General features: G+C 36.5%; 1 protein-coding gene across 4 annotated transcripts in view; it reads left to right on the forward strand.

The window, feature by feature from the left end:
* Positions 1–23,081, forward strand: part of KCNN2 (potassium calcium-activated channel subfamily N member 2) — a 143,157-nt gene extending 120,076 nt beyond the window's left edge. For 3 of the 4 annotated variants that reach the window (XM_011384549.1, XM_011384553.1, XM_011384552.1), the window contains 4 exons: positions 5,082–5,192; positions 13,335–13,462; positions 19,671–19,740; positions 22,476–23,081. In XM_011384549.1, coding sequence (XP_011382851.1) covers positions 5,082–5,192; positions 13,335–13,462; positions 19,671–19,740; positions 22,476–22,763 — 597 coding nt within the window. In that variant the 3' untranslated portion in view covers positions 22,764–23,081. Of the gene's footprint in view, positions 1–5,081; positions 5,193–13,334; positions 13,463–17,026; positions 17,036–19,670; positions 19,741–22,475 lie in introns of all 4 variants that reach the window. The other variant, XM_011384551.1, reaches the window with a different exon arrangement.
* Positions 23,082–27,328: the final 4,247 nt, after the last annotated feature.

Consider the following 27,328-nt stretch of genomic DNA (forward strand, 5'->3'; position numbering starts at 1 on the left):
AGGTGTGAAGTGATATCTCATTGTGGTTTTAAATTGCAGTTCCTTGATTAGTAACATTGAGCATCTTTTCATATGTCTGTTGGCCATCTGTATGTCCTTTCTGGAGAAATGTCTATTTAGGTCCTATGCCCATTTTTTAATCAAATTGGTTTTTTGGCATTAAATTGTAGGAGTTCCTTATGTATTTGGACTTAAACACCTTATCGATGTATCATTTGTGAATACCTTCTCTCATTTAGTAGGTTGTCCTTTTGTTGTTGTTGATGGTTCACTGTGCAAAAACTCTTTAGTTTGATATAGTCCCTTTTTTTTCCCTTGCCTGAGGAGACATATCCAAAAAATTTTACTAAGAGCAATGCCAAAGATTTTACTGCCTGTGTTTTCTTCTAGGATTTTTATGGTTTCAGGTCTTTTATTTAATGCATTTTGAGTTTATCGTTGTATATAGTGTAAAAAAAAGTGATCCAGTTTCATTCTTTTGCATGCATATGTCTGGTTTTCCAAACACCATTTATTGATATTGAAGAGGCTGTCTTTGCTCCACTATATATTCTTACTTCCTTTGTCGTAGGCTAGTTGTCCATACAAGTGTATTCTGTTCCATTGATCTTTGTGTCTGTTTTTATGCTAGTACCATGCTGTTTTGATTACTTTAGCTAACAGTATAGTTTGATATCAGTCCGTGTAATGTTAAAGGAATTTTCCTTTCCCATAGGCTTATATTCTTAAGTTATTGAAGCTTGATCCTAAAGTGGTTTTCAAAATGATTTGTGGAATTATTTGTAGGAACAGCATAACCAGGTGATCTGAAGTAACACTGTCACTTATTTCAATTTTTTAGCATTACGTGATAAATGATCAAAGAGAAGATGAGCTACCTGAACTTCTTTTACATTCTAGGGACCAATATAACTTATAATATGTTATAATGGAGGAGAATACATTGGAGAAAAGCACTACATTTTAATTTGGCAGTATCTAAATCTCCAGGTGTTGGGTTTCAACTATAGCTTATGCTATCTGTCATTCGTTCACACTGATCTAGCATAGGGTAATGAGTATTAACGTCTTTTCTAAGGACAAAGTCTCTCTCCCCCATCTTTCCCTCACTCCTGCAATATCTAATTTGTTAGAAGGAAAGATGATAAACTAGCCAAGGAAAACCTTAACCTTTGCTTTTATTATATTGGCTTCATAAACACACTGTGTTGTCTTCATTTAGTTTTTAGTTGCCTGAGCATCTCGAAGTGGCAGGTTAGTGATTTGCTTAACTTTTTCCTAATAACAAATGAAATGGGAGAAAAGCAGTCAGGATACATTTTCTGACTTTGGTGAAAGGACTATGACTCATCTTGTTAAAGGCATACAGGGATCTTAATTTCAGAGAGTAACATATGTTATACCCAACTGTTTCTGTATCCATTGTGATGATGACAAGCTTTGTTGAAAATGTTGTAAAAGCATATTTACTTTCATTCTTATTTACTTTATGAAACAGAATAGTCCTGGAAATAGATACTGACTGGACAATAACATCACGCCATTACTTAAATTACTAAAATTATTAATGTGTTGGCAGGAATTTACCTTGAACCTAGAAAGTTTTTGAAGATGAGCCAGCTTCATTTTGCAAAAACCCAAAAAAAAAAAAAAGTTATTTTGAAACCCAGTTCTATGCATTTCAAATCCACTTATGATTTATTAAGAACTAGGGGAGGTACAAGTGTATAGTTTTCCTAATTAAGACTTACAGATAAAGAATAAAGGACTTTGTATTTGAACAATCATAAGGCTAAATTCCTTATGAGGTACAATTTAAAGGATACAGTTAGGTATTAGTCTCAATAACTAAATTGTCAGATTTACTTGCTTCTCCAGTTTGCAACAAAGGTACTCATTTTAATGCATGAGGCTTTCGGTGAGCTGGAGAACACTCAGCAAGAAATGGGCCAGCAGCAGGAAAAAAAAGAGCCCAGGAATAAAAAATAAAAATTGACTCCCAAAGGCTCTTGATGCTAGTGATTTTCCGCTCCTGTTAGGATTTTGATTTCTTTCCAGAAGAAGCTCAGCGGTGGCCACCTGCCAGGGAAGAACAATATTCAACTTAGAGTGCCAACTGCCACTCATACCTATCTTTACAGCTATAAGCTCCATCATCAGATTGTTACATTCTCTGCTTATTCAGGAACCACCACTGCCCTTGAATCTCTCATAACTCCCTGACTGAAGAGTACCTGGGTGCATACATGCACCAGGGGACCCTACACAGTAAGTTTCACTTAGACCATAGGGAAACAACTATATAACAAAACAACGTATAACAGGCTAATTGATATAAACAAGACTTAAGTTCCTCGAGCGTCTCCAGTGTGGTAAGGAAACAATGGTGAACAAAATGACATTATTCAAAGACCTGTTCTTAAGCAAATGTTAACATCTCATATAGCGGGTAGGCACAGTCAACTGTCGTGAGTGGCCATTGATACAGGCTAGCCCCTCATTAGTATAACTTTAGATTCTGTGGCAGATGTTTTAAAGTAGTAAAATAGGTGTAGCTCCTTCCAAAGGCCATGCTTTTCCTTCCTTGGTATCCAGCTCTGAAGTCATTGCTGCCATTGTCGACATACGGCACACAATCAGGACAGGCATCACACAGCACAGACTCATCTGTGCTCTCTGTCCTCTGCCTTTCCTTTCCTTGTTTATCATTTCCTGGAAGTAAATAAAATGGCTCTAATAAAAAGCCAGTCTCTCAGTACTGGAAATTTTACAAACTCTCCAAGTGGTTCTAGGCACAATCAAGGTTAAGAACTACTGATTGAAAGTTGCAGCACTTATAAAATAAGAGCAATGTTGATTTACTTTGATAATTATCCATATTGCTCAATTTTTAAATTCATACTGACAGTTTATCTTGTAAAATAAGGTGAGTTTTAATTTCTTGTTTTGCTTTGAAATAAGTACACATTATATCATAGTATGGCAATGACCACAAATAATATAGGCGGTCTTGAATATAAAGGTATTATGAGGTAGAGGGTGGGAAATATATCAGTGCTAATTATAGTTCTTAACTAAATAATCACTTGTTTTAGTAGTTTCATCTCTAAAATCAGCGTTAAACCAGATGTCTAAAAACCTTTCAGCCTTTCTCTTGTCATATGATCAATATCACTTCATTTCTGACGATACTGATTTCTTCATAGAGCTAGATGGAAGGAGATATTCAAACCCTCTGGAAATACTGTATTTAAAAATATTGGCTCATTAATAAGGCCATATCTCTATGATAACTGTCAGGTTATGGCAAGATAGGCCAAGTGCATTTTCTCCTTGCTCTTGACCCTCCTCTCAGATTTTTTTTTGTAGAAACTCATTCAGTGAGCCTAAAAAGTCCTTCTTTGATCTGCGACTGAATAGCTAATTACATTGATTCAAATAAAAATGATTCTATCAATTATGATGTAAGTATGATTCATGAAGAAAGATCATTTTCCTAGGTTGAAATTTAAGGTTAATAAAAATATGCAAATGTTAGAGTGGATGTTTTCTAAAAACACAAATTATCAATTTTAAATGTAATTATTTTTGTATAAAGTATATTATAGAAAATATGAACTGTAGAGAAAAGCAGAAAAAAAAGTCAGTTACTGATATACCAACTGCTGAGAGAGAACTTCTTTGCACAGTTGAGCTTACTTCATCCTAGGTGTTTTATTTTTACAAATGTGGACCCTTGTTAAAAATAAAATGATAAAATTATTTACAGTTTTCTAACTTGCTTAAACATTATAGACTTTATATAGAAGTAAAATTTTAATAGTCAATATATTATGGATACGCTGTAACATAAATAGTCTTCAATATTAGCTATTGAAGATGTAGACCATCCCATGTTGAAGGTAGAGTTGCTGTTACAACTAGTGATTTTTAGACCACTTGGTAATGAGGAAAAGCAATTACCTCATGGGAATTTTAGACTCTCTTGGATGGCTGTCCAGTGAGTACCTGACCATTTTGACTAACATAAAGGGGATGCTATTAAAAACGAGTTTTAAAAATGCAAGTCTGTTGAAAGTATTGTAACATCTCATAGTCTGTGCCCTTCTTCAGTGGGCTCCTGCCTAAACCCTGCTATTCTCTTGTCTGTCCACTGAGACAGCTTAGCAATCTCTGCTGCTCTGTGGTTCTTCCAGAGATGAGATTCTGTCCAGAGGTCTGGGCTTGCCTTTCACAACACCTAGTGTAGCAGGATCGGTAAAGTGGCTACAGCAGCATGACCTTGCCTTGGCTCCTGACCCTGTAGGTAATCAGCCAAGAAAACCCCACAGCTTGTGACTTGGAATGGGTACACTTTGATCATTGAGCAGGAAGACTGCCATCTCTGGGGCACCACAAAGAGTATCATGCTACTGAAGAGATCAGCACAGTGACCATAATTCAAAAAGGACCACTGTTGGTGTTTGCAAAGTAAAAGTGGCCCATGCCTTCTTTAGTGCTGTAAACCCCTAGGATGGTTATCTCTTACCTTCAGCACGTCACAGATCTGTTGTCCAAGTTCAGATCACGGGTCCTTTCTGTTACCCATGTAGAACAGTTTGAAGTTGTGCTTATGCTGAGATAATGCTTCTCTCTTCATTCCCTGTATATCGCAGTTGATTGGCCTGAAGACCTGCTGTTCTTATTTTGAGAGAAGATTATGGAATGTTATTTTTTTAGACAATAATTCTAGTGTGTGCATTTATGCTAATTTATTCATTTGTTCCCATTATGGATATATAACTGTTTTTTAAGAAGTCTCTAAAAATTCAGGAAGTTGCTTTTTACCATTTATTTTTTATCATTAAAATGTTCGATTCATGTATCATACTTTAGTTCTCAACATACATGAAGTTTTTAATCCCAGTATAAAAGTACATTGCTTATTAAGTATGCCTTTTCTGTAATATTTATTGAAGACACTGAATACTACAGTTTTTGTAAATCTCTAGATACTTATGTACTTGGTGCTAAATACTTTTTAATGTGGCTGAGACCAAAAATAATAACTCTTTGGGGTTCTCCCCTCTCCTGGTTTTCAGGGTGCTGGCTGCACAGCCTTGGTGGTAGCTGTAGTGGCCAGGAAGCTAGAACTCACCAAAGCAGAAAAGCACGTGCACAACTTCATGATGGACACTCAGCTGACAAAAAGAGTAAGTTGCTGCCCCTGGATCTTCAAGGGAATATTAGTGGTATTTTTTTTTTTCCAATGTTGAGCAATACAGTTTTTATTGTGACCTCTAAGGTGACAGTTTAAAATTAAGTATTCTTGGAATCAATTCCATGTTTTCATATTTTGCAAATACTCTTTCTAATGTTAGTTCACTTAGGAAATAATTGGACAACCTTGGTATTTACTCAAGGATAAAAATAGACTATATTAAAAAAAGGCATATTTAACATTTAAGTTTGCATTATACAAAAAAAAAGACCAATATTGGATTGAGCACACTGTCAATGTAATATAGATATTTTATGGGAAGATGATTCAACAAATATTTTACTGAGCTTCTTCTATGAGCCAGTCATTGCTTTGATGACTGGGGTTGCAAAGAAAAATAAACACTAACTTTTAAGACTTCATGGTAAGAACAGACAGAGACCCTTTCCATGATTTAAAGGCTTTCACAGAGATGTTGAAAATGGTTTAGCATCCAGAGGGGAGATCAATGTACAGTTATAAAGACTAAGACAGCAAATACATGTTTGCAGAATGCTCACTCTGCCAGCTACTACTCTAAGCATGTCACGTGTAAACTTGTTTCAGCCTCACAACGACTAAGTGCTAGTATTATACCCATTTTAAAAATGTGGAAGCCAAGACAGAGGGTTAGGTAACTTGCTCAAAGTAATTATATCAAGGAGGAAAGCCATGTAAGAAGAAAAAGACTTTTATCACACTAAATTATTAGCTTCTCCTTATAGTCACTTGAAATACCAACATCGGAAACAATTAAAAATTATAGTAATCATCTTGCTATATAACAACAACTCAAAGTAGAAGCCAAATACATTGTCATTTGGTTACTTTACCCATAAAAGAATCAAGAGAATTCAAGAGTTTTAGTTTTTAGTGTTTTCAGTCACTTTTGATTTCGGTCATGCATATAAAAATAATCATATTTAACTGGGTTAATACTTCCAAATAGATCAGTCACTTTAATGCACACTTTATTTGGATAATATTTATGAAATGGAAACATGAATTCTAATTGCCTTGCTAATGACTAAGTCTTATCTGTCAAACACTATTGTGAGACTGCAGTGATCAGGTCCACATATATTCTAGATGATCAAAGCCATGCAGATGGCATGCTTTCGGCCTAGATTTACCACTTTGGAATGTCTTCTACTCTACACAATTTTCTCTCGACTCCTGAATTTGTTCTCCAAACTCATGAACATTTCTAAATGTTACAGAAAAGCACATGGAAAACAGAGAAAGACAAGTATAAAGGAGGAGCTGGTTGGAGGGTTAGGATTCTTATCATTTTCAAAGAAGTGCTGGGAAATGAAAATACACACATATTAGATTATGAGTCCATCTCTCGTCCAAAATTATGGCAGATGTGTATCTCATAGGATGCTTGTTTGGATGAGTTCTGTACTGTACAACTTGTGTTTGAGAGACAGAAGTTGTACAATATCAAAGGAACCCTTCCATAGAGTCCCTTGTATAATCCAAATTATATGGAGATTATACATTATAACTTTTCCAAGAGTTAATGCCACACTTAAGATATTAGGCAGAAAAATACTTTAAAACACCATATGTGTACATGTAAATCTCTTCAAAAGTAAAAAAAAAAAAAAAAAAAAAATCACAAGAAAACTAATTAGCATGTTTAGGCAGCTTTCCCCCTGGTCCATCATTAAGAAAGAAATATGTAATTTCTTTAAATTTACTTTCGGATACTGCTATTATTGAAGCATTTTAGGAGTTAAAAAAGACAAGGGCTTTGATTTTAAAATCTACAGTATAACACTGCTTTATACCACCTTTGAAGATTTTTGTGAAATTCACAGAGGTCTTCCCATTTCACCTGGGAGACACTTCAGGTTGGTTTTATAGTTTAATTTAGTTCAGGATCTTTCAAGCTCAGCAGTATTGACCTTTTGGATAATTCTTTGTTGTGTGGGACTTCCTCGTACACTGTCAGATGTTTAGGAGCATTCTTAGCCTCTATACACTAGATGCCAGTAGAGGTTCCCCAACTGGTAACAACCCAAAATGTCTCTAGACATTGCCACATGTCCCCTAAGTGAGAACCACTGTTTTGGTATTGCCCTCTTAACATATATTCTTTGAGTACACTAACTTTATTGTAATCTCCTTCTTCCTGGGAATAAGAGATACTACTCATTTAACAAAATATACTGTATACCTAATATACTCGGGGCTCTGTGTTAACTACTGAGGATAAAGAGCTGAAAAATATTCCAGGACTCAAAGAACATTGAATTTTTATAGTATTGTTCTCTTAGCAAATCAGATGAAAGCTGTTTAAGCTCTGCTTGGCAGAAAAATGCACTTGTGCTCTTGTTCGTATGTCCCCTATAGCCTAGTCTCGCCCCACTTTAGAAGACTGTGGATCCAGGTGACCTTTTGGTTTATGTGAATGGGAGTCATTTTCCAAAACTAACCAAGTTTTCTGATGTTACAGCTTTTCTGTTGTAAGTTCTTATATACTTCAGTTAAGCTCCCTGTAGATAATAATGCATTACGAGTCTGATTGTTTATAGAACACTTTTTCAGCAAGAAGTACTGTTCTAGTTTCAAAGTTCATATTCTCCACAATGCTTATGCTTTGATAATTCTATTATCTCTTCACTACCTTTTAAGGTAGCTGCTTTGCAGTTTTCCTTGGGACCAGAGTCTCTTATAGGTCTGAAAGACACTCCAGCAGGCTTGCTGACAGATCGATTTTTATAGGCAAGATGTTGCTAAGTGCAGGTACAAATATTTGAATGGCATTAGAATCAACATAAATTTCTTGTTTATGATACCCATTCCAATATTATAGCCAATACAATATTTGGAAATAGCTCTTTTATAGTCTTCTCTGCATTCTTTTCTACAAAGTTAACAATGCCATCTACTTGGAACCTGGTTCCATTTGGTTATAGAATTTCTAAATGGGCCCATTTATAAATTTTAACTTTTTAAATAAAAATCCTAACACACTAAATAATCATTAATGAATGATTTCTGAGGGAGGAACAAGGACCTAAAAGCCATACATAGTTACTAAGATGAAAGATTAAATTCAAGTCTGCTCTTGATTGCTAGAGAAAAATTCAGCTATCCCTGGAAACACTACATAATCTCACCTTATTCAAGTTCTCTGATGATTAACAGAGATAACAGGCACAGACATTCTGAAATCTGAATATTACTCTAAAGAAAAAAACAATGTGAATGTTAAAACAAATTCTTCTTCCAGGAAGAAATGTCACTTTCCAAACCTTCCATTGTGTGTCTTAACTGAATTGAACAGTTTCCATGGAAAATAATTCACCACATACAAATTTTCTTCAGAGGAACAATCTTACACTGAAATTGTTTCTCTGTATGACTACCTCAACCACATAAAATACTGTTTGAAAGTAGAACGCACTATTTCTCGTGCGCTAGTGTACAGGAAGACTGTTCTCTAATTCCAAAAGTTTACATGACACTCCACAATTCAAAATGGCCAATAGATACAGGTACTTAGAATAATCTAATGGTGTCAAATTGAAGGCATAACAGCAATAACATCACTGAGTTTCATAAAGCAGGACCAGCTATTAAACAGATTTGCAGTTTATCACCTTCCAGAAGCAATGTGTTTACCATGCTATGATTATTACTATTCATTCAAATCTGAACCAAGAGGAAATTTTAAAGTTTGGCTCTCTGAATGCTTTCCTTTCAGAAGGAAACTTGAAAACAAGCAATTCTAGAACCGAGACATAATTTTTAAAGTAGCTAGATGTACCACAAAGGATAATTATACATATTAATGTCTGTTGTGGGTGTTTCCAATCCTGTTGAGAATTTTCAATAAGATCCATAACACTTTTATGCGGTTATATAATTATTTCCTGTGTGTCTCTTAAGCAAACAAATTATGGAGAATTTGTTCTATGTACCTTTTGCATTTTCCTTGGCTACCCCGCCCAGTGGGTTAGAACACAAAGTGAATGGCTCCATGGGCCTTGCCCTGTTCCACAGCCACAACACTCACCTTGCCCCAGGTGCCTGCTCTGAAGGAGAACTGGGCAGGTAATGTTGGAGCCCTAAGCACATCCATCCCGCTGCTGCAGGGGCCACTGTGAACCTGTGGAGTCCTGGTGCCCAGGCTCAGTAGCGTTGCCCGGGTTTGTCCTGAGCATTCTAGAGGCATTGCCCACAGTATATGTGGCAGTTTTTTACTGTAGTTTTCAGAATGAGATGCAAGAAATTCCTGCTTAGGAAAATGGACAAAAAAGGTGAAAGAGATTAAGAAGTACAAATTGTCAGTTTTAAAATTATCATGGGGATATAAAGTACGGCGTAGGGTATATAGTCAGTATTATTGTAATAACTAGGTTTGGTGCCAGGTGTATAGTACACATCTAGACTTATCGGGATGATCACTTTGCAAGGTGTGTAGCTGTCTAATTGCTATGTTGTACACCTGAAATTAATACAATATTGTGTCAACTGTAGTCGGAAAATAAATTTTTAAAAAAATGGTTGTCTTAAAACTCTCATTTCTTAAGTCAGAGATTATGTACTTTTCCGTTAAATTTGGGAAGAGTGGAAGTATTGCACTAAAAAAAAACTCTGAAGGGAGAGGCAAGAAGAAAATATAAGTTAAAAAAGAAGCATCAAAAGTGGTAAAAAGCAAAGGAAAACTAAACAAAATAGCCTCTATACAGGGCTCAGTTACAAGTCAATCAGCTTTTGTGGTTTATAAACTATTGTTAAAAATATTTTTAAGTGCATCTTACTACGGATGGCCTTAACATTGTATAATCACCTATGAGGCAGCAATATAACATTTTATACCTATGAAAGTGGGTTTTAAGGCACCCAGGCGAATACTATTACTTTTAATAATATGAACTGCTTTTAGGGCTTTTGTTTTCTCAAATTATTATTAAAATATATGATTATTTATCTGCTTTTCAAAATTTTTCTGATCAGATTTGGAGTTGAGCATTAGCGAGGCAGAGCAAATGTTATTTTCCTTGTTCCTTGTGTGTGGAGGGGGGTGGAAGGGGAGGCAGAGTCCTTTCCTATCGATAATCCTCTCACGCCTCATAGTTTTTGAAGTACAGGAAATAAGTTATATTTCATAGTGGGGTTGGCCCATTAACTGGCACTAGAATTATAACAGCTACTAAAACTTTGAAGGATATTTGTGGATCCCTCATATCAACAACTATCATGGTATCTAGCACATGGTAGAGATGCAATAAATTTGTTTAATAAAAGGAAATGCACTGACTCATTTAGATCCTAGGTCTCTCCTCTAACTTGCAGACCGTTCTCATCAAGAGGATCCTTTGGCTGATAAATAGGCATCTACGGTTCATGATTAGAAGTGTTTATGACACAAATTATATATACTATGGTGTCAAATTTAACCCCATAGACATTTATTCAGTACCAGCTAGGCCCAAAGCACTGAGCTAGGGAGACACAAAGATTAGTGACATGGCCCCTGCCCTCTTAAGAATTTGTAAACGCCCTAGGAAGGGGAGTGGGGGTCTCCAGGGTTACATTGTTAGATGACTGACTGTTGGGCAGGGTTCTTAATCGACTAAACAAAGGACACGTTCCTCCCAGTGATCACAAATGCACAGACTTACTTCTCTCCCATTTTTTCCTGTAAGTTTGCAGATCACTTTCCTGTAACAATTCCCCATTGTTCAAACCTGTAAAATGCTGAAGTGCTTTCTGCCCTGTTTGCTGTTGCTGTCAACCCTACGAGGGACTAGAGAAACCTACTATTAAAAACATATCCTCTGCCTAATGCTCAGATGTTTTTCTATTCTTGGACATATTGTTTTGCGATTATTTTGAAAAGCAGTTAAATATGATGCTTTGAGTTTAATTCCTGTGTTTGAAAACCTATTACGGAATTAGAAAGGAATGTTTCAACATAAAAGCGTGTATTTCACAGGTTTTAAAAGCAGCTGCAGGGATTTCATTTTCAAAGGAGGAGTCATTTACAGTTTCAGCCGACAACTAACGTTAAGTGTTGAGTGAATACAAATCCTGAAACGTAAGGTCTCAGAATGAACTCTGAAATTGAGTTTCCCTTCTCCCTTTCAGCCATCCCCCCACCATCTCAAAGAGAAAAAAACTACTTAAAATACGTGGAGGACAAGCACCGAATCACGTTTTTAGAAGCATATATACTTTAGTAATTTGGCATTTGCTATTTGTAGATGAGAAGCCAAACCAAAATCAGTGTTATATTCCAAACATTGCTATGTTCAACTACTGTGCTCCTATGCATCAGCTTTTACTGAGTTTTCTAGCTTCCTCATCAGCCTGTGTCCTAGGTTCCTCCTCTGTCTCAGACTGATAAAGTCAGGGAGTGTACATCCCCCCAGGGCCCTAACTGGTCTTTTAGGAAGCTTCAGCTGCCAGGAGAGCTAAGACCTTCCTTAGCAGCCCTTCTCCTTCCTAGCAGGGCAGGGCCTATCTCACCCCAGGCAGTGCTGGCCAGTCATGACCCACTCCTCCCTTTTTAAAAAGTCAGAGATTATGTACATCCATTTTACATTAATACATCCATATTTACATCCATTAATACATCCATTTTCTTACCTTTGAAGGGGACTTAAGGGTTGGATGGAAAAGCCTTAGGACAAGTGACTCCTACCTCTGTGAGGAAGAGAAATGTATTTCCATAAGAATGAAGAGCCAAGAATTACCTGGAACACCCTTAAACTTCACCGTGGAAGGTGGTGATGTTCTTTATAGGCACTACAGGTGCTCAGCATCTAAGTTTCAGTCATGTTTCTGGTGGTTTGAGAATGCCCCCTGTGCAGAGGCTCGCGAATATCCAAAGGAATATGAACCAAAGTCACGCCTAAAAGCAGTCATAAGAAACCAGTCATTTTCTTAAAATGGGTTCTAGCAATTCAATTTCATTCAAAAAGAAAACTTTTCAGGATCATGAAAAGGAATGCTTTCTTTGCTAAAGTGAAAAAATATACATACATACGGGGGCCCATGGTTTTGTGTTAATTCTGAGGTTCTTCCTTATTGTAAATCTAAGATCTGAAAAGGATTTTAATAATAATTCTCTCTAACCTCACTTTAATGAGGAGAGAACTAAAGTCCTACAAGGTTAGCTAGTCCCCTTGACTGGACTTGGTTAGTACAATTCAAGAACTTAGAACTGGTTTCTCAAGCCCAGCTCACCTGTCTTCCCCACCACACTGCCTTCCTGAGAATGTTGTCTTCACCGAGCCTCCCGTTAGCCTGCAGTTCTCTTTATGAATCATCCTTTATCCATCACTCAGAAAAATTAAATGGAACTTCTTAGCATAAGTAATTAACAACAAGCCCAAGTGAAAGCTCTCATCATCAGTTCCTGTAGAACGAGCAAAGAGAATAAATCTGTCCTTGGCTGGGCCTTTACCAGCTTCTTGGTTGAAGAACTTAATCCAGAAAGCAAGTGACGGACTATCAGTAAGAAGTATTCATATTTTCCATCAGCTGCAATAGGTCTTGGCAGTGCTACTATAACCCTTTCATCCCTAAGTTTGTCCCGTCTTTTTTTTTTTTTTTTTTAGGGAAACCCATATCCACCCAAGCCTAAGTTTTTTATCTTGTTTAATTAAAAGAGAAAACATTTTGAGCTTATACTAATATGAGAAAATAGCTAATAAGTGATTCGTTGAAAGAAATTTTTTATATTAGTTTCAGGTATACAACACATTGGTTAGACGTTATATAATTTATGAAGTGATCCCCCGATCCCTCTAGCACCCATCTGGCTCTACACACAGCCATTACAATACTATCGAGTATATTCCCTATGCTGTTCTCTAAATCTCCGTGACTGTTTTGTAACTACTAATTTGTACTTTTTCATCCCTTCACCTTTTTCACCCAGCCCCTCAACACCCCTCCTCTCTGGCAATCACCAGTTTGTTCTCTGTATCTGTCTGTTTTCGTTTAGTTTATTTCTAAATAAACTAGAGCTTGCCACGATCATTGGGATGAAGAATGTGATCCCAACAAAGTTGTGAAGGATTCCACTCCGAAATTTATCAACTGCTTTTTTTGTTTGTTTCCTTAACAGGTGAAAAATGCAGCTGCCAACGTACTCAGGGAAACATGGCTAATTTATAAAAATACAAAGCTAGTAAAAAAGATAGATCATGCAAAAGTAAGAAAACATCAACGAAAATTCTTGCAAGCTATTCATCAGTGAGTACCGTTTTTCATTTTCAGCCTGCTTTTGTATCTCGAGGTTTTAATGCTCGCACTTAGTTATTCTTCTCTCATGAGGGAGGAAAAAAGAAATTGTCATCTTGCTTGGTCCCAGAAGACGTTATTTGGCAATTTAATAATTTCACAAATGAAATCCTGAGAAAAGTTGTCAGTTCTTGTATGATTAAAAATCATTAATTATTGGGAGAATGGTGATTTAATATAGTAATTAAATGTCTTCTTAGTTTCTCTTTAGAAGCAATTTCGGTTAAAATTGTATTACTTAATTTAACTTATTCATATACTTTGCTCTAAGATGTTTAGTATCTACTGCAAAATCTTGAAAAAATTTAACATTTTATGATCTATCTGGATTTTTTTAGTATACTGCCAGTATATCTTTATATGAAGCTAATGCCTACAATTGATTTAATATTTGAATTTTTAAATGAGTTTTTAATCATGACTTGGGGGATTTTCTATATGCTACATGTTCATTATAGATTTTATAGTTCCTATAGACCCTGTACTCTTATCATTATTCTGACTTTATCCAGACCACCAGAGTTCAATTCCTTCATGCCATTTCATTGTTATACCAAATAACTATCACAGACTTTTAAAGTACAAATTTCTGTCTAGTAAGTTTAAATAATTTGAATGTACCGGGTCATTCTCCCCCAGCATCCTTACCGTAAGTATATTCAATTATGATGCCATGCAGACTTGCTCCTAATGCCATTTTGAAATGGGGAAGAGCAGACATGACCACATTTGTAGGTTAGAAAAGTGGCTTTTCTCATGCAGCCTACCAGGGTAATCATGGAAAGGTGGGTAAATACTAGGTCTCTTGGCTATACAGTGATATGTCTTTTCAGAGCTAACTAGTACAGCTGATGAGAAAGTGCTGAGAGTGAAGTTTTTATTTTACATATTTTCGTAATTCCTATGTAATACATTACACTAACATTCTGTAGGAAATCACAAGCATTCATATTCTACCCTTGCGCCTGTCCATCCAACTGCCTTTTTAAGTGTCACTGAAAATGTGGAATGTCTGTAATTATGGCCACATCTGTACTACGTAGAAACTGCAACCTTCCTTAATGAAAATAAAATTCAGTTACTCTGAGATCCAAGACAGAGGGAGACCACACACGTGGTAGCATAGCCGGCCCTCATGCTACTCACAGCTACTCACTCATGTTCTTTTCATTACTGCCACCAAAGTGACATTTCTCCTCTAGCCCTGTGACTCAACTAGACACACAGCTGTGCTTTTTATCCCATTGTAAGGAAAAGATAAGAGTAGAATTTTTAGATAATACTCCTTTAAAGTCTGGGAAAGAGTAAAAGGGAGAAAAAAAAACACAGAGAAGAACATTGTATTAGAGCTGGCTCACAAGAGGGAGCTGCTCCCTGGAACCTATGGCCACATTTATGACTGAGCACCAGCACCCAGAAGTGCTTGCCTAGACATTCTGATTCCCTGAAGCTTAGACCTGAAAGAGAGAGTCTCCTGGGAGATGCTAAGCCTTCACCTCTGCTTTGATCAGGCCTTTCTTCCTGTCTGGAGAGAGGCCTCTTCCCCAAGGGCCAGCTGACACAACTCTCCTACACCCACAAATCCATCTAACACAGTAACCCCAAAATTCATGCAAAAGATATTCACAAAATACTCTGGAGAAATCATTCTTTGTACTTTTAATTATTCAATACTAGCCTATATTGTTCGAGCATATTAAAAAGAAACTCACCTTTGTGGGTATGAGATGACATGGAAGTGGGCGAGTGTGGTTAGTCTACATGGCCAGTAACCACACAGCCTCTTTCCTCCAGGACTGCATTTATGTCCCTTTCTGTCAGTGTAACCTATTAAATGTGTAATTAAATGTTATTTGCCTTTGATACCTTTGATAAATTTTTATATAACCAAAAATAAAAAAAATGCTTTGACAGTTTTTGTCATATAATCATGTAGCCATGTGTAAATGCTGGGTATTTATATATTTATTTTGTCATAGAACTCAAGCTCCAAACACATTCACACTCGAAAACTTGGGGGACAATTTAGGGGTGTTCACTATAAAATAATTTCAACTTTGCCATAGATTTGGATAGTTTTATAAAACAATGTTAGGAAAAATCTTTTAGTGAACGAAGTATGGAAACTATCCCTAAGCAGTTGGCATGTTGCTACACATATTGACTTGACCGTAAGGGCTTTGTGGCATTGGTTTCTTGGGTCCTTCAGCAGGCTGCTTTTGGATAGAGTAATAGAGGAAACCACTTGTGATTCCTCTGCTTCTTTCAGACATTTCTCACTCTCTTCCGTAACAACAAGTACTTCTGAAAGCAGATGAGCTTCAAGCAACTCAAAAGTGTTCTGAATTGTTTTATAAATTAGTCTTGGGGTAATTGGGTTTCCTTTGAGGCGGGAGGGACCTTATACCTTATGAAAAAAATACAACAGAATTTATATGGGCTGGGTTTGGCTAGATTATTCTAATTATGCATAACTATCTTTTATTTTTTAACTTAGTGTAGTCATAAAGGAAAGCACATAGGGCTCGATTCCTAAGGGCAAGGCCTTTATTGCCCACTGTTCACACCCAGTGAGACTGTCAGCTTAGCCTGTCAGCACTGGGTGAAGTCAGACTGTAGTTGAGGAAAAATTTAAAAATTCATTTGCTAGAGCTCTCCTGGCCTCTCCTGTTCTGATTTGTCCTGAGAGCTTTTTCAGTAGCTCTCTTTCATGCTCTGCCAGGCCCCCTCTATTTCAACTCTCTTTCTCTTTTCCAAGCTTCATAGCCTCTCTCCCCAACACAGGATCTCTCTAGTCTCTGATGGATGCCAAACTCCGCAGGCTTGTATCCTCTTTTCAATAATGTTATCTGTCTTTTTTGATGATCATTTGGTGCCATGAAGCATTTGGTTTCTATAACTTTTCACCCTTTTTCTGGTAGCGGCTTTACCTTTAAAGTTTATCATTCTTCTATCTCAACTATAGACCCATCGATCAACGTGAACTTGTCTCAGAGCCAAGAAATTCAATAAACATAATCTGTGTAACAAAGAGAGTTGCATTACCTACCTTTCAGAAAGCCAGGCTTCTAAATATTCCCATCTCAGAAGAGATGTAACCCTTCAAAAAAAAAAAAAAAGGCATTATAATCCTAGTGTTTAAAATATTGTCCATTTAACCATATAACATTCATACTAGGCAAAAAAATGTTTTCTATTGTTTACTTGAACATCATGTATCAAAGAGGCCAAGATGATGTTATACAAGTTCCTCCTTCTAAACTCTAGTTCTGGAAGAAACTATGGGCTTTCAGGTGGGGGAACAATAGCAGCAACGGAGAGAGATAATAACATAATTGAATAGTGTTTCTCTTTGATCAATATGCCAAAATCCTGCAGAATCTTAACAGGATCTTCCAGCCAATGAATCGAGCCCCCTGTGCACAACTGAACACCACACTGTAATATTTTGTTCCAGAATATTTTACAGTTTCTTTTCTTTTGTTTTGTCTTTTTATTTCAACAAAATGAAAATAGAGCTCGGAAGTAAGTTGTGTGAGCCGCTCCTTTCAACATTTGCAGAATTTTCTACTGGCTGCATGCACCCAAGTGGATCCTTTATTTGTGAATTTTAGTAGTCTGATTGCTGCTATGGAAATGTGATCCAAAATCATGATATTTTCCTGTGATAAGTGAAGTTCACAAGGAAGAAATCAACATATGTTTCTTATTCTCTTTTGGGGGGAGGGGGGAGTAAAGTACACATCTGCATGTTACCTTTTATTCTGGCAGCTGCAGCTTAAGTAGGCTTTTTCTACCAGTTCTACATCTCAGAGCGTCTAAGAAGCAGTAAGGCAAGATGATTTAAGTTCAGGGAGCTAAAGGAATTCAATCAAATAGAGCTACTCTAAGTCATCTTTCCAGATTAGTAGAAAATAAAATGGGCAAAATTCTACTGTCAGAAACATAGTAGTCCAAGAGAAGTAAATTAGGCTCCGTTGTTTGGAATATGAAGTATCTACCTCAGCCAAAGGACCAGCACTGGCCCTTCCACCAGACTTGCTGAGTTCAGGCCTTTCTGTGCACTCATAAGGTGCCAGAGGCTTCTGGTCCGATGACCTCAAGCTTTAGTTATTCATGTGCCAACTATACTATTACTTACTTAAATTTGAAAAGAAAGCTTGATCTAAATTTCTATCATAAGTGGATTTAGAAATGTATTATTCTCAGCATGGAGAGGTAAAGCAAATATCATTTGACAACTCTGAGCTGAGAGCCTGCTCTTTTTTAAAAAGCAGAAGATAGCAGGTGTTAGAAGATAAACAGGATAGGATCAGGCTGAGACATTTTTCTTATAATAATCAAGAATTAGAAGAGAACTAAAGGGAATTACTGTCTCTCCATCTGTTTTAGTATTGTTGAATATCTTGTTTGAGTGTCACTTAATCATCTAGAACACTTCCTAGTATAAATCCAGCACTTCAGAAATGTTGTCCTAACCTAACCTACATCATTTCATGCCTGAAGAAACTGACGGTCAAATAGGGGTAAGGGAGATGATGGAATCCATGTTTGATGTCATTGTTCTCTCTGGAACATTTGTCTAGAGTGACCCACACATGTTTAAAGTTTGTGGGGTTTTTTTGGGGGGGGGTGGTTTGTTTTAAAAGGCATACATCAAGACTTACATCCCTTGTAAGTAGTTAGGGAAACATTTCTCAGCAACATATTAGAATTAAACCTATGTCTGTAAATTTTTTAGACTAGAACATATTCTATATTGCACAAAAAAGAGCCAATTAACCCAGTTCCCAGTTCTAATAGAGAAACACATAGTCTCAGTGACAAGTTATAACCTTAAACTGTTTTAGATTGTTAAAGAGCATGTTGTAGCAGGTGTCAGTTAAACTCTTACTGGCAGAAGGAACTAAATCTTCACTGTAGAGCAGATTTAGTAACATATTGAATCTCCTACTTTCAGAATATAATCACTGAGCATCGTGAACATTTGTTACGAAAATCTCCCTGGCAGTAAAATCTTGCCCTGTGAATTTTTATTTCTTCTATGTAATTACCTTTAATTTAAATTGGAAAATAATAAAAAGTATTCTTTCCAGCATTAACACTATACTTTGTAAAATGACTCATCATCAAGGTAATAAGGTTAGCGTAGTTTTTTTCTTCTTCTTCTTTTTCATTAAGTAGCTCAGAGAGACCTTCTCTTTTGGAGCAAGGTTTTGCATTGTTGGCTTAAAGAAAAATAAAGCACTTTTTTCTTTTCGGAAAATCTTCATTTCTTGCTACCATAGTAAGCACTGAATTAAATATTTGTTGAAATATTATAGTATATAAATTAAGGAATAGTTAAGAGTTCTCATTAAGAAAGATTTTTTTTAAAAAACAGTGGCTTTTTGACTGTCAATCAGATATATGCAATGATATTTAAAAGTATCTAAAAGTAACTTTATGAGTAACGATCCCATCTGTCAGATACTTTAATTGTCCTCTGACTTATATCTACAATAAAAATTAAGGGAAATTCTCAAGGAAATGGTCTGTCTTCCCTTCAAATTCAGTGGCAGTTTAAGATCAAAGTCAAGTGAAATACAATGAAACCTAAGAGACTTATGTGGTTTGAGTTATCATGCTGCTGGTTGAATAAAAGTTTTATTTTTGCTAATAAGAATCTCACTTATCACTGTGTTTCATCAGGTTCAAATACCTAACCCAATCCATTTCAGACTAAACAGGGCTAACACCTGTATCTAGTCATGTAGGCATAGGAAGGCGCTCACTGCTCCAACACTGATGCAATTCCAGTTGCTTTGCGTATTTCTTCCTATGTCTATTTGTCACGATACTGGGGCTTTAAGGAATGTTTTGGCTTTTCTCATAGGGTTAAATCCTTATGAGTTTTTTTCTTTTTAATTCAACTTTTAACTACCTGGTGAATAGCTGTCCCAAGGACACCTCATCTCTTACTCTCTCTCCTTTTTGCGGTGTTGGGGAAGCATGCTTCTCATTGTACCAGATACATAACCAGTTTGGACTTTACCCCAAATGTTCAAGGCATTATCCATGCAGTTATTTGCTCTTGTCAATTTTGTGCATGCTTTTTTGCAAGGCGTACGATACCCACGGAAAGAAAGGAAAATTTCTGACTTCAGATTCTTCCTTTTAGATTAAGAAGTGTAAAAATGGAGCAGAGGAAACTGAATGACCAAGCAAATACCTTGGTAGACCTGGCAAAGGTAAGCCTGGGGTCTCAGCCCCTCATGATTGTATCTGTTGTGATTAACCGCAGCACAATAATTAATAATACTTTTGGAGAAGGCCACCCCAAATTTATTTAACAAATCAAACCCACAAACTGCCCTAAAAGAGATTTTTAAAACTCTTATTTACTATGTTCTTTCTCTATATACAACTTTCAACCTGCACTCTAAAAGTATTTCTACATGCAGTGATTTGGAAGTATAGTAAGAAATGTAAGCAGAATATGAGACAGTATCTTTTGGATTTTTATTTGTAGTTCAGTCTCATCCCTGTGAGAACAGAACTATGTCCTAGGTTTGACTATGAGGTTTAGGGCTAAATAGGACCCACCAAGAAAATAATTTTCTGTGTATTTTAGGCAAACTCAGAAGAATGTAAAGTTAGAATTTAAAATAAATATCATAAATTACATCTTAAAAGCTGTCTTTCAAAAAGAAAAGTAATCAATCACTTTATAATTTATGGTTCTTTCTTCATTTCATAGTTTAAAAATTGTACCTTTTTAAGAGTACATTAATAATCCCCAAATTCTTCTGTTACATTTATAAGATGTATCTGGTTGATTTTTGGTTATTCTTCCCAAGTAAACTCTACTTTCAAAATGTGAATTTTTTTCAACAATCACAAAATTTCATTTTCCTGAACTAATTCTAAAGGATGGATTAGAATAGAGTGTATGTAAGTGTTCAGCCTTTTAACACAATTACTTTCAAAGAGGCAACTCTCAGTTGGACCTGTATGTTTTCTTGTTTGGTAAATCAACTATGTCCTTTATAGCAGCAGTCCCCAACCTTTTTGGCACCAGGGACCAGTGCTCTTATGAGAATCTAATGCCTAATGATCTGAGGTGGAGCTGAGGCGGTGATGCTAGCGCTGGGGATTGTCCACAAGTACAGATGAAGCTTCGCTTGCTGGCCCGCCACTCACCTCCTACTGTGCAGCCCAGTTCCTAACAGGCCACAGACTGGTACCAGTCCACGGCCTGGAGGTTGGGGACCCCTGCTTTATAAAGCCTCAAGTATAATCTATAAAACTTCACATATAAAGCCTCATAACACATCTAAATTATATTCATTTTAATATATATCAATAATTTAATATATATCAATTGTTGAAGATGAATATTTGATATCTCATAAATAGAAGATAAGTGAAGTATTTAATGACTTACTTCTAGGAGAGTATATATCATGCATTTAAGCTGAGCAGCACACATATATGAGGCTCAGAGACATCCTCGACCAGTATCTGCACCCATGACTCTGGCTTGGACACATCATGAACAAATACATCACTCATACATCACTCTGAGGTTAAATGATAAAAGAAATAAGGAATTGTTAAAAAAAAACAAAACAAAACAGACCACTTGGAAATAATATATATAAGATATGTCATTTTACCATATAGCTATTTTCTTTTACTTTATATACTGTAAGAGTATATCTATGAGACAAGCTGCTGTTTCTTTTGAATTAATTCTTGAGTGTTGTACTTATTATTATAAGTTATTATAACCACAGGACTGTTCATGTCACAAGGTTTCAATATTTTCGGAATGACTGGATGTTGCTCACATAGTCTCAAAACTATGCAGTAAAAATAAAGTTAATGCATTTGTCTCTGTGGCCAAACTCAGACTAGCTGCCTGTGTTCTGAATAATAACTTCCTTGTATAATTAGTTCATTTATCATCATTAAGAGGTTGTTAAACAGGATTGTTAAACAGGATAAGAGCACATATTGCAAAGGGAAATGAGGTAAAGGAGAGAGGCGTAGACAAAGGGGCCTGAAACTCGAGGGAGGCTGCACAGAGCTAAGATTCACGTCCCCATTTCTCTTTTCTTGGCCACCCTCTTCCCTCTCTGGCTCTACGCTGATCGGTCCCGAGGTCCTCTTTCCTTGTCTCTGGGACACTTCTGGAAATAACTGGAGTCAGAGTTACGGATACCCTCTGATCAAGACAATCAATTGCAAGATTCAGTAGGACACTAAAAACATCTTCCTCTTTCAAACCCTTTAGCATCTGATTAAGCCACAACCAACAAAGTGGTCTGGTAACTTTAGTAGCTCTAGTTTTTCTTTTCTCAATGAGTATCTCTAAAAATACTATTTGACCCAATGGAGAGCCATCATTTGAAACATAGGACAGCAAAACATATTCGGACACTTTTTAGAGCTTTAAGTTAAAATTATGTGATCAACTCAGATTGTCCTAAACTTCACTCATATTCCACCTTCAGAATTTCTGGTACCTCTCAATACCATCTGTACTATTATTTTTCGTTCTTTAAATCTGCTTGTTTTTAAAATTTAGCCTTGTCCTAATTAATGGGACATGTCACAAAATGAATTTGGTGTGCTAACTTTTATAACAATTAAAATATATACATAAAGATTAAATGAAACATGTTCGTCTGTCTGTACACTACTGAAAGCATGGGGCGTACCACCAGCAGTCACTGCACAATAGTTTCTGCAAGTGGATCAAATTCATGCCTGAGGCCTTACAGTTCTGAATCCTGGCTCTGAATAGACTCACTGAATTTGCTCTGTAAGGTAATGTGTTCAGGAAGTTGACACCCCCAACCCTGGATGTCACCGAAAAGAGACCAGCCCTCGAGTTCTGAGAACTGACAGTTTGCCTCCTGGACCAATGTCATTAAGCCTAGTTCTTTGTTTCTCTATTTCTCTCAATCCTGTTTTCCAGACCCAGAACATCATGTATGACATGATTTCTGACTTAAATGAAAGGAGCGAAGACTTCGAAAAGAGGATTGTTACCCTGGAAACAAAATTAGAGACTCTGATTGGTAGCATCCATGCCCTCCCTGGACTCATCAGCCAGACCATCAGGCAGCAACAGAGAGATTTCATTGAGGCTCAGATGGAGAACTACGACAAGCATGTCACCTACAACGCTGAGCGGTCTCGGTCCTCGTCCAGGAGGCGGCGGTCCTCCTCTACAGCGCCACCAACTTCATCAGAGAGTAGCTAGAAGAGAATCAGTTAACCACAAAATAAGACTTTTTGCCATCATATGGTCAATATTTTAGCTTTTATTGTAAAGCCCCTATGGTTCTAATCAGCGTTATCCGGGTTCTGATGTCAGAATCCTGGGAACCTGAACACTAAGTTTTAGGCCAAAATGAGTGAAAACTCTTTTTTTTTCTTTCAGATGCACAGGGAATGCACCTATTATTGCTATATAGATTGTTCCTCCTGTAATTTCACTAACTTTTTATTCATGCACTTCAAACAAACTTTACTACTACATTAATATGATATATAATAAAAAAGTTAATTTCTGCACATACTGGTTTGCTCACTTGACATTTCTAAAGATTCAGTTCTCTCATTATTTTCAAGGTAAATGACTGATGATCATCTGGTGCATGTTGATAATTTTGATTTCCAAAAGTTTGGATGGTTGGAAAAAGACTTTCAATTATTCTATACCCTATTCACTAAGACTTTCTCTCATGAAATATCATAGACACAATCATCTGACCTAGCCCAGTTTACTATTCTTTTCGAGTTTACAATGTCTCGTTTCTAATTTGGTTTATTTCCAAATTATGTGTAAAGTGAGGCAGTTCTAGCAAAACATAAAAACAAGAAGCACAGATGCTTTCTAGAATTATTTCATTCCAAGTTTACCAAAATCTTTACTGGAAGAAAGTATCAGGATACACTATTGTCTGTGAACTGATATGGCAGAATTTTAGGGTCTAAACTAGTTATTTTGTCTCTTTCCATCTATTCATTTATTATTTAGGGTCTATTGTTCACTCTAAGTGTTTTGGATCATACACATGCATTTGCATAGTTCCTAACAACTTAACATAAATAAGCATAACTCCTAACATGTTACATATCACCTAGTGATATGTCACATATCACTCCTGGCATATACTTCACATCTTTGGTACAAAGAAGTAAATGGCATCTAGTAAGTCTCATGAGTTTCATTACAGTTTCTGTAAAAGGGAACTGGGTAGTTACTGCCGTAAACATATCTCTCTTCAAATTTACTCTAAGAATCCACTGGGTTTAGAAGAACCATCTTTGAAGTGACAGGAATGTGGAAATCTCTCACATGGTGGTATATGCCAGAGTCTACAGGAAGAACCGCCCTGAGGTGACACATCATGAAAATAAAGCTTCACTGGGACAGCTCTTAAACCCACCTGCTTGGGTTGGTCTAAACCTAAAAATGACTTATTCATTTTCAGAGAAATCTGCTTTATCCTCCTCTTTTTTTTTTTTTTTTTTTTGGGTTGTAGTTGTTTACATGATACCCTTTGGAATGTACCTTACGACGTCCAAGCTACTAGCATATCAAGTAGTTTTCTTCCTTAACAAAAAACTAGAGTGATATATTTCATCACCTTGCATAATTCAATGAATAAAATCACTTTTATAGCTAGTCTCCATAATTGATGTAAAAATCAAACATTTCCATTCAAAATCAAGGACATAAAAATATGATTCCTTTAGTTTGCATGAAAATCACTTACCATTATTACCCGTCTAAAGCAGCTGAAAATAAAGCTCGTTTATACATCTTCAATATGTCTGTGTAGAATGAGGTCAAGGCCTGGAAAGTCCTTTAATAAGCAAAAGAAAAACTGTTAGAGCACTGCTTATAGAAACATACTGCTGAGTTAAATGAACTTCAAAATCCTGCTTCATCAGGATTTCTAATTCATGGATGAAATTAAAATTTTCTTTTATGTATTCCGGGTTGCATACAAAAATATATCAAGTATTGGTATAAACACTGGATGCAAGAAAGAGAAATTTTGTAAAGATGATTAATTTGTTCTTGCAGTTGATGCAGATAATTCTTGTGTATCCTACTTCTATAGTGACTAAAAGGCAGAGTAGCAGATAATGAAGTCTGAAGTCACTTTACCAATCAATTAGTACCATCATCCCAGGATACGAGAAGGCAATGGAAAGAATATGTATTACTCCTCTTGAAGAAAGAGGAGAATTTAAATTTAGATTTCATTACTTCTTGTTTATTCTTTTCTTTCTCATTAACTGCAGTTCATGTAAGATGTCATTCTTTTGTTTTCCAAAACCGATCTTACTTTCCCTGTTCCTCTGTGTGAAGTACATGAAGACTGGTAATGACTCGACAAAAATAGATGATCTTTTGTCTCTATATTTTAAAAAACACCAAATAACCACAATCTAAAAGAGGACAGGATCCATCCTGTCCTGTTGTCAGGGATTTGCTGAATGACGCCTACTTTACCCAGCATCACCAAGCCTCCTTCCATGTGGCTTTGAACATTACCCAGAATCCTCTGAGGGCTCCTTAGATGACTGACCTTTTGTGGTACAAGCTTTGCTCTAATTTGCATTTTGTTTTTCGAAATTTCTAATGATGACTGAGTCTGTAGTCATTATTACCTCAGCCTACCACACCCCGGCCTCCCTATTTCTCTGCAGCCAGTGCAAAAGCATATGACTACCAAGATCGTTTTGAATTACAATGGCACCACCTTCCTCAATAATTTTCTTTACTTCTCCTGCTTAAACACAGTGTCACAGGTTAGTCACCAGAAGGAAGATTCCATACTCTTAAAGAAATGAGGATAAACCAAATTCCTAACAGGTAGTTTCATATAGCTTTCTTCCTAATTTCTCCTCTCTTGATGACTGTTTTTCAGAGACTCTCCATCAAAGCATCTGGAATAATCAAATAATTTTTTCCAAACAGAATATACTAATTGGGAGGAAAAAACAATTGGTTAGATTTAATTTGAATCCCCAAGGATGGATGAAAATACTCCATGCCTATTTTTCAACTTTGCCCAGTCTTGAGAAGTAGAGTGACAAAGTGGGAAAAGCGTGAGGCTAAATGTCAGACCTAGGTTTGGAAATTAGTTCTGTCTCTTGCTAGCTCTGTGTACTTGAATGGCCTTAATCCTTCTGGTTTTGTTGTTGTTGTTGTTGTTGTTGTTGTTTGTTTTTTCTCATTTGCAAAATGAATATTAAAAGATAGATATCAATGGTGCTCTGCAAAGCCTGGCATTTTACCACTTTTTATTGCTGTTTCCAGTATAAAGCAACAAATATTGAATACCTCATTACCTGGCTATTTTATTATAACTTGTAACAGATGTCAATATAGGTTATAAATTCCCTCCCTCACCTGTCTGGCATTAAGTCAAGTGACTGGATTCTGGATTAGTTTATTCATTTCCTGGTCCTGTCACAGTTTTTTTTTAATGTAGTCTAGAATACCAATAGGTACGTATGCTTTGTCTTTGTGATTCTGATATACTCTTTTCTCGCTTTGGCATCCCACGAAATCTGTTCATGAATAAGGTCCAGGAATATGGAGGGTATCTGTCCTCCATACCTAGGTCTTTGGTTTCTCTGTTAGGGATATGCTTTTTCCATATCCATCTCTGTAGTTCGTGATCCTCAATGTACTTCTCCAAGTCTGAGTAATGCACACTGATCGAGTTCGTGTGTTTTAACCAAATTGTCAAGTCAATCTACTAAGAAAAAATTACCAAACTGCTTATTTGACAGATAGAATCCTAATAAATTTTGTGAGGCTTGGAGCCCCTGGAACAAGAGGCATGACATGAAGAACTTCTGTCCATCTCACTGTCACTATTGCTAGAGTCCGTTTTTTAGGGCAAAGAAGAAAAAAAAAAATAAATGACCATCAACGCTGCTTTCTAAAGCTTCTGTTACATATGCCATGAGTCAGGGAACCCAGAAACAGAAAATATAGATTGTAACTTCACAGATATTACACCTTTCCATTTTAAAAAATACTTTGACATTTTCCCCTAGAAAATGGTCTTTTCTCTAGCTATGTATTTTCCTCTGCCCCAATGTCAATGGTCGCCAGATGGTAGTGGGAGGTAGGAGGGAGACAACTCGGAAATTACTGACGTGCTGACCTAGAGATGTTAGAAGGACCAGATGTTAGGTGCAGCTGAAATAAAGCTGAGTGTGAGGGAGGCCCCAGCCACAGGTAGCTGAACAGAGGGAGACTTTCTCCTGTCTTTCAACTTGGTAATAATTTGCCTCCTCTACTCCTTGTTAGGAAAGCAGCTCTTGTCTCTCCCAATTTCCTTGGGGTCTCCTACCCTGGATAAAACAAAGTCATAAACAAGATAATATTTCTCATTAGTCAATGCTCTCACTTAAAAAACATATTTTGGAGCAGTGAAAACATAGTGTCCTCAGCTAAGGTAAAAGAATGAAAACATTTGAGGATTCTAGATAAGTTTAACTCAAAAGGAAATGTACACAAGCACTGCAGCATACTTTGTGGGTATGACAAAAAAATGAAGAAGTCACAGAATGAACTCAGTGTTGCCACCCAGATTCTGATCTATCTCTGTTACAGCTGGGCCCACTAACGAACCCTCACTCATTCACTTAGGCAGCACCTCACATGCTGGAGAGATTGTGGCCACCAGTCTTCCTCAGAGGGTAGTTGAGGAGGAATCATATAAAAGACTGAAATAAAGATAATCTAAACTAGATCTTCACTGTAAAGAAGAATCAAAATTGCTTTAGTAA

This window comes from Pteropus vampyrus, unplaced genomic scaffold (assembly GCF_000151845.1).
Source record: "Pteropus vampyrus isolate Shadow unplaced genomic scaffold, Pvam_2.0 Scaffold590, whole genome shotgun sequence".
Classification (NCBI taxonomy): domain Eukaryota; kingdom Metazoa; phylum Chordata; class Mammalia; order Chiroptera; family Pteropodidae; genus Pteropus; species Pteropus vampyrus.